At 27.7% G+C, this 9,070-nt stretch overlaps 1 protein-coding gene across 1 annotated transcript in view; it reads left to right on the top strand.

Moving 5' to 3' along the window:
- The window catches only part of LOC100799720 (protein UNIFOLIATA-like), a 3,244-nt gene extending 1,496 nt beyond the window's left edge, over nucleotides 1-1,748 (top strand). Inside the window, exons 3-4 of the mRNA XM_041014675.1 lie at nucleotides 8-225; nucleotides 1,113-1,748. Coding sequence (XP_040870609.1) covers nucleotides 8-225; nucleotides 1,113-1,475 — 581 coding nt within the window. The 3' untranslated portion in view covers nucleotides 1,476-1,748. The remainder of the gene's footprint in view (nucleotides 1-7; nucleotides 226-1,112) is intronic.
- Nucleotides 1,749-9,070: the final 7,322 nt, after the last annotated feature.

Raw genomic sequence — 9,070 nt, 5'->3', positions numbered from 1 at the left:
AGCTGAGATGATGAAGGGGAAGAGAATGATGAAGGGAACATTAACAGAGGTGGTGGTTGTGAGAGGCAAAGAGAACACCCTTTCATCGTGACAGAACCTGGCGAAGTTGCACGTGGAAAGAAGAACGGTTTGGACTATCTGTTTCATCTCTACGAGCAATGCCGTGAGTTCTTGATGCAGGTTCAGGCCATTGCCAAGGACCGCGGTGAAAAATGCCCCACCAAGGTATATTCATTCTTCTTCGTTGAGTTCTTCCCATACCATACCCTAACCCCCTTCGTTTATGTTAATTTGTCTCCTCCCTCGTGCCTTTCTGCTTCTTCTGATCACTCTGACTCTGCTACTCACTTGTGTTGTTGTGTTGTTCCCTTCATGAACCGTTTGAATAATACTGTGTTGTTGTCACCGTGATAAAATTGTCAAGTTCCACGGAACACGTGACTAGTCAGGGACTCTCGTGAGGGGGTCCACCTTCCCCTTTAAAACTAGATTTTTTTTTTCTTCTGTTCCGTACGAGTGAAGTGAATTATCCAGTTACAACTCTTAGCTCCTAACCTAGCACATCCACCCGCAAGTCAAAGTCATGCATGTTCCCCAATTTCCCCCTTCCACCCACTGGATCCTCGCATGCCCTCATACGAATCCCATTCGACGCGTATCTTTGTGTTTGTGATTCTGTTAATTTCATGTGCGTGTGGATGGGGTACGGTTCTTATTATTATGTTACTATTCCTATTGCTGTCACAAAACATACATACATACATGTCAGCCGTATTATTTTTGTTAAAATTAGTCAAGCAAAATATGTTACACTAGCTGCCAAATATAACCAACATGGAATGGTTAATACTTGATATGCGTAGCATAAACAATGTTTGTCTTTTCCAATCGCTAGACAACCTTATATCTATAACATAATCAACTCTTTTAAATTCTAATCATGTATATCACTTGTAATTTGATACTTGTCTTTTCTCTTTAAATATATCAAAATATAACTCATTAACTAATCTTTGATCATACAACAACATTGAAGTTTTGTCGTGATTGATAATTTTTGGCATCAAGATGTATATATATATATATATACCAACTAAAATGTGGGAGTGCAGGTGACAAATCAGGTGTTTAGGTACGCGAAGAAGGCTGGGGCAAGCTACATCAACAAGCCAAAGATGCGACACTACGTGCACTGCTACGCCTTACACTGTCTAGACGAGGAGGTCTCAAACGAGCTCCGAAGGGCGTTCAAGGAGAGAGGGGAGAACGTTGGGGCGTGGAGGCAAGCATGTTACAAGCCCCTTGTGGCCATTGCCGCGCGTCAAGGTTGGGACATTGATGCCATATTCAACGCACATCCTCGTCTTTCTATTTGGTATGTTCCGACAAAGCTTCGTCAGCTTTGTCACGCTGAGAGAAACAGTGTCTCGGCTTCAAGCTCCGTGTCTGCTGGCAGTGCTCACCTTCCCTTCTAAATCCTCATGCATGTAGTCGTGTACTGGTTTAGTAATCGTGATAGTTACTAGTTAGTAATTAATAGATGTGTTGAATGAACCTGGCTAGCTCCCACGCCACGCTATGAAATGAAGGATACACACTTATATATATAGCAATGGAGGGACTTTAGATTACGTATCTTTCATAAATTACTTGTTTTATAATTGTACTTCTTTGGTAGCATTGGAAGGACATAGATATAGCAAGGGATATATATATTCTCTTTGGACGCACTGACCACTCAGGATCAATGACTCTCCTGATTAATTAGTGGTACAACAACCACTAATTTAATTTCTTTTAAAAATATATTTATTTATTATAATTTAAGGAAATTAATTCCATTAAAAAACAATAATAACAATAATAATAATCGTTTAGTAGTAAAAATCACGCACATCATACAAAATTCTATCAAGCATAAAGCTAATATACTAATCACATACTACGTACTAAATATAAGGACTATTACAAAAAAAAAAAAAAAGCCCAATTTTCTATATTCTCACGTGATTCTTGTTTTGAAATTGTTAATGAAAAATAAAGAATTTTTAATGTAGAAAAAATGAGCAATATTAAAAAACTTTTAAATTATAATTTATAATACATTTTGACATTTCTTCTTTGTTTAAATCATATCTTAGACTCTCACAATGTGATTATTGAGGTGATTTTGGTATCTACGGAAGTCATAAACAAATATTTACAATTCTGATACGGGGATTTTGACCATCATATTCAACATTGATCATAGAAGAAATTAAGGTAAGGTTTGAAGTTTATGTTTTGTGTAAACAACGCATCGTGTGTTCAACACAACCCTAGTGCATAATGTAGTACTGTAGACTGCCCGACGCTGAGATGGAATTCATGGACAACAATGCACCCGATGTGACAGAGGGGGTGCCCAATACGGTTTTCATCTCTTTTCCATGCCTAGTGTTATTAGCGTTCATCATTTGCGATTGAAGCTTAACGAATTTAGGAATGATTCTCGAAGATTCATGGCATTCTCTTCTTTATTTTCTTTGCTTTTTCCGTTCTATCTCTATGAATTTTCAATTTCTTTACAGTTAGGTTCGGTTAGATTAGGATAAATCTTGATTTAAATCTTTTGTAATTATAACTTCTCTTTCTAAACTTTTCTATAAATTGTTCTAGTCTAATAATCAAATAATTCTTGAGCGTAATGATTAAGGTTTGACTATGTGCGCATTCCGTCTAAATCATAAACCATAAACCTATAATCTCTTAATCTTTTGCTTATTTCTAAATCCTCTAAAAAAAATTGTGTTCGCCAAAACAATTAAGATCTATAATTGCTAATAAAGGATTTACTAACCAAGGAACTGACGGTAAAATAGATTAGAGAAATTGATTATTAATTATATTAGGAGAAAAATGAAAGGACTCTAATGCCTAGCTTCCTTTGCTTATTGAATTTTCTGTTAGCCAATTATTTTCATTTATTCTCATTAACTTTAATTAAAATAAAAATCAATTATTAATTGTTCTTTGTTACTCAATCAAAAGTTTAATCAATTGATTGTATAGTTATTAAACCATAATCTTTTTTATTATGATACTTTCATTTTACTTTATCACTTATACAGTATAATTCATTAAAAGAATAAAAAACATTTTTATTTAAGATCTTGAAGTCACTTATATGTTGAAAACTTACACACTGAAGATGGTCTTCGACATTCTTGTTTCTTCTTTAATCTTGTTCTACTTGCAATTCTTAACAATAGACCAAATTTTGAAAGAAAAAAAAAAGGAGAAAACTAAATTTACATGAAAAATTCTGACAACAAAGAAAATCTCAGACCAAAAGTGTAAACTAACTTACAAGCGATGAAGAGAAACCAGTGCCAAAGCAAAAAGGTTCGTGAACATACCATACATTTAATTTATGATATGATTGATAACGTAATTTAAAATTATTTTATAATAAAAATAAGTTTATGAAATTAATTTTAATAAATTTATTATATTATTTATATAAAAATTTTATATAAATATTAATTAAAAAAAATTTAGGGTCAAAATATTATTTTGTAATAAATATACTAACTAATTAGAATTAAATAAATTATTTTACTCGATTTGTAAGTAATTTTTTTTAAAGTATATCAAAGTAAAAAATAAATATCATTTAGACTTTGATATAAAGCAGTATTAAATACTCACAGAAAGAAAGACTTTATTTCACATAATAGTGTTGATAAGAATTGTCTCCTCATGGTATCTATCATAAAAAATAAAAAACAATTTAACCTATGATATTCTTAATTAAGTAATTTAAAATTATTTTAAACTAAAAATATATATTTTAAAATTAATTTTATTATATTTTTATATTTGGTAATAAAATATTTATTATATAATTATGTACAAGAAATTAATATTTTATATAAATATGAATTATCAAATTTTTCATATAAATTTATTAAACATAGAGTCAAAATATTGTTTTATATTAAATATAATAACTAATTATATTTGAATTAATTTTATTAGAAAAACTCAGCCACATAGTGTAAATATTATTCACCAAAATACTTATTTATAAAATTTCTTGAAATTATTTTATACATTGATTAAAATGATTTTTCAGGATTTCAAAGTAAAAAACAATGTTAAGTCTCTCATATATGTTGTTGTTTTTTATACTCGCAAAAACAATTTTGCTGCGCATATTGATTTGTCCGTAATGATGCTAAATATTATTTTCTTACGTAAATGATATTTATGGTTTTTATCATGAAAAATTAAAAATAATTTAATTTATGATATTATTGAGTAATTAATTTAATAATAAAAATATATTTATTAAAATAATTTTAATATATTTATGTAAATAAAATATTATTATATAAATATTAATTAACCAAATTTTTATATATGAAGTTATTAAATATGTAGTCAAAATATTTATGTTCTTTATCATAAAAAAATTTAGACAAATTAGATTTAAATTCTTTTTAGTATAAAAATTTCAACCTTATAAGATAAATATTAATGAACAGAAATTTATTCATGTATATAAATTTATTTTATACAATTTTCAAGTGACAATGATTTGATCACTTAAAACAATGACATCTAACAATAAAACAAAAAAATAAATTAAAGATGTTGAATTAATAAAAATAAAGTTAATAAATTATTGATCCATTTTTTTTTTTTGAAAAAACATTATATAAGAATATAATATTACACAATAAAATATTTAATATAGTGTATAAATAATATATAATATTATAAGTTATAAATAAATTATTACATAACAACAATAATAATAATAGATTTTTAGGGACTAGAATGATTGAGTTTTTTTTTCTTATATAAGTATATATAAAAAGAAAAATAGAAGTCATTCAGTTCATCACTTCACTTTAATTGATGTGAATTTTGAGGTTCTTCGATTTTTTTAATATGGTGCAAAGATATGAGATTTGAATTATGCTTTGGTTTTAAATTTATTCTCGATAACGTATTCAGTATTGCATTAGCTTCAAATATTCCATCTTTCCTCTCTTTTTTCCAGCACTTTGATCTAATTCTTCGATTTACTTTTGTTAATATTGTGTTGATTAGATTATTCTTTCGGGAATGATGAGAATCAAGGGTTGGAACATGCGCAATCAAGTATTTTAAGAGATCCTTTGCAAATTTTAAGTCGACCTATTACAAGAGCATGACCAATAGATTTAAGAAAGCATTACATGAATTTATTCAAGACATTTGACCCAAACAAATTTTTTTGTCCAATCTTAATGTGACCTTAATCACATTTTTACATCAATTTGGACTAAAGATGAAGATTTGAGCCAAAACTGTTCAAATTAAGGAGTTTGAGTTGGTTGTATTTATGCTTAATTATGTTAATTTGGGCGGAAAAAGTATTCTTATGGCAAGTTGATGTATTTGACCGAATTTTAATGTCTTTTCATTTACTTTTGTTTAATAAGAGTATTTTGATTAGTTTGGAGATAATAAATGTATTAAGTTGTCACATATTAAACAAGATGATTCATATGGGTTTAATTGAAAATTTTCGATTGCCCAGTTAATGTGTTGTTAAATAGGAATTTAATGTCTAATTACCTAGGTTAACAGTTTTAAAACTTTTTTGACTTATCAAGACTTGATCTTTTTTTTACGTCTCCAATAAGTAGGATTTTTGTTTTTTGTACTCAATGATTCAAGTAAACACGTGAACCTGACTGTTATCTTGGGAAGAATTGATGCAAGTGTTGGTGAACTTAAGGATTCTAAATCTTTCTAGATTCATATCAGGAACGAGGTGGGTCATAGTGAAAATTGGATTTAGATTTAGGATATCATTTTTTTTCTTCTTGTTTTTAACGGTTATAAACTTTACTATTTAGTTAACACTTCGCTGAAGGATTTATGGTGGTTTTAGATTAAAAAAAATTAATTAAGTTAATTTAATTAGCAATTTTTTTACGAAAAATAAGGAGAAACTGAATTTTCTTTGCTTACAAGTTACAAGGCAAGTGTAAGTAATGATAACCAGGTTGAAAGTGACATTGAGGAAATTGCATTAAATACCGTAAAGTTTGACATTTGAGAAAACAACGGACAATACGAATGATGCCCGAATGGAATCGAAGACGACGAGGTGATGGGCTACAGACCTAAAGAGTTCCAAAGTCAATGACATAGATAAAAGCTTATTGACTTTCTCTTGCAACACAAGAGATGAAAGGGAAAACGAAATAGATTGGTGAACATGTTTTCAGGGTATGTTTAGATCAAGAGAAAAAAAAACATTGAATGGATAGAGAAGTGAAAGAAAGAAAAAAATGTATAAAAAGATCATTTCTTAAATTGCTTGCTAGAAAAGAAAGTAAAAAAAAAAAAGTACTCTATTTCTGATTATGAACTTAGGTTCAGATTTATAAAAAGAGGGAGCAAAAATGACGCAGTCTCATTTACTATTGGGTTTTATCAAGCTTAAAGAAACTTGTGAAAAATTCATCTCACATATTATTAAAATTTATTTGTTCATATAATTTAAATAAATCATAAATTAAGTTATTAATTTGAATAATATTTATAAAATCTAATAAAGAATCAGTAATGTGAAAATATTTAAGAATCAAAATTATATTTTTATTTTAATGTATAATTTTAACTTTGTTATTTTAATTATTATAATTATAATATTATTTATTTAAATATTAAATAAAATATTAAAATAATTAATAGTTATATAATATATATAGTAATAGGATTATATATAATGTATAATTATATTATTAATAAGTATAAATATATACATAGTGGTACAAGGTGTAGGGATGAGGTGGGGGTGAGGTGGTGAGAGTGACATATCCCATCCTTCTTTCCCAATTCAAGAAAAATCTGAATTCAACTCCAATCAAAATAAGTTTTTCTCATCAAAGTCAAGTAGGGACAGATATTTATGGCTTTGATTTTTACTGTTATGCCCAAATGGTTAAACTTTAGAAACCAAAAAGTGGTTTCAATTTTTTGAGAGATTAAAACAAAAAATACATATTTTACAAAAAGACTAAAACCAAAACATCCTAAGGATTAAAAGTAATAATTGTAATGAAAGTTATAAAAAGAATTGAAATTCAAAACATGCACGTTTTATAGACTCTAAATTAATATATTTGCGTGTTAATATAATATTGAGATTTGAAATTCTAGAGGACTTATTCAACAGTCAACAGTCAGAGTTCAGACCCAGACAGTGAGCTTTCAGTAATTAACAATCAAATAATCGCCATCGAAGTCTTCTTCGCAGGTAAATAAATTTGTTGAGGATGGACTTTTTGGTTATCCATTGCCGAATTCAACGACTCCTACTCTACATTACTATACTATATTCTCGAATTAAATTTGAACACAATTGCATATTTCAACTAGATAGGTTCTTGATGAAAAATCTTCATTTGAAGTTGCGTTCAATGTGTGCTAACCTTTTTTAGTTTTTTGGGTGTAGATGCTAACCAATTTTGAGCAAATTAATTTCGCAATAAGCATATATATTGAACATGACAATGATCTACTAGTTTAAAACCTTTTCGTTGAAGACAACGTGTTGAGAGCACTATATGTGTGTGAAGAACGTACAATTACAACAATTTCGACGGTTTGGTTTGTGTTACACGTGCCAAGGGAAGCTCAGGTGGTGGCGGTTCAACTTTGGCTTTCCGTCATGCAACTACCCAATAAAAAGGTTCACACACGCGCGCCTACACGTCACAATTAATTATAAGTACTTTAAAAAATATCTTATAATAAACAGTTTCTACATTTTTTAAAAAAATTTCCTTTTTCCATAAAATATATATATTTCATATAGTATTTTTCTACTTAATAAGTTAATGCAGATTAAAGAATACAATTAATATTTTGTATGCATTAAAATTAATTTTAACTTTCTAATTATATGACTTTTACTATTATTTCTCTTCCTTTTTATGATAAATGTTTGAAATATTTAAATATATATATAAATTATAATAACTATCTTGAATGAAATTAATCTTGTTTAATAACTTTTTTTATTCAATGAGAGTGTTCAACATTTTTAAGAATTTTTCTTAATTTCTTATTTTTTTAATAATCATTTTATCTTTATTTATAAGTTAAATTTTAATTTTCTTAAAAATTATCAATAGTTAAAAAAACATTGTATTACAATATAATTTATCTACCATAAATTTAAAATATAATTTATATGTTCAAAACCATGTATTTATTACAAGCTTTAATTATAATATATTTAAAAGTATTTATTTATTATAAATTTTAGTTATATGAAATAAAAAATGCACATGCTTAAATACTAGTTATATAAGCAAAGACAATCGTAATTAACAAATTTTATCTTTAATGTTATTTTGAACTTTAAAATAAAAACATAAATTTGAAACAAAACTTTCTTTCAAAAGAGAAAAGATAAAAAAAGAAGAAGAAAGAAATGGGTAGGCAATTTTGAATTAAGATCTTCTAACAATAATTTTGGTTAGAGATAAGAACATAAAATATTTATAATACATCGAAACTGTTATTATTTGTGTGTTCCATTTGTTTAATTAACTTTTATCTTTTATTCTTCTTTTATAATATGACATTGTAATAATAGTTTCTTGCTAACTTGCAAAAGAATCTATATCTGGTACTTTTCTTCAAATTTGTTCTTTTTTTGTTATGTAAGAGAAGGAAAAATACTATACAAAATAAATAATAATAAAAATCATCATTGCTCGTGTAAACTTCATTAATTATATATTTTTCTTATAACATGGCACCATGCATGCTATTTACTAACATATAAGATTGAGGATCCAAATTCATTCTCGGTATAGAAGTGTTTATTTATTCTAGAGTGCTGTAGTAATGTGGTAACTATAATCAATATTGAATTTGAAGCCGACATTAGACGCGTTTCAGCCATCCTTTGGCGCCATCAGGTTTAGAATTTTACGTTAGTGTTCAAACCTACGGTTCGAGAGAGTCTGAGTTTCATATATTGATGCTTGATGCTTTAGACACACGTATGTAT

This window comes from Glycine max, chromosome 4 (assembly GCF_000004515.6).
Source record: "Glycine max cultivar Williams 82 chromosome 4, Glycine_max_v4.0, whole genome shotgun sequence".
In the NCBI taxonomy this organism is placed as follows: Eukaryota; Viridiplantae; Streptophyta; class Magnoliopsida; order Fabales; family Fabaceae; genus Glycine; species Glycine max.
The sequence above is the reverse complement of the archived record's forward strand: the minus strand, read 5'-3'. Positions and strand labels throughout refer to the sequence as shown.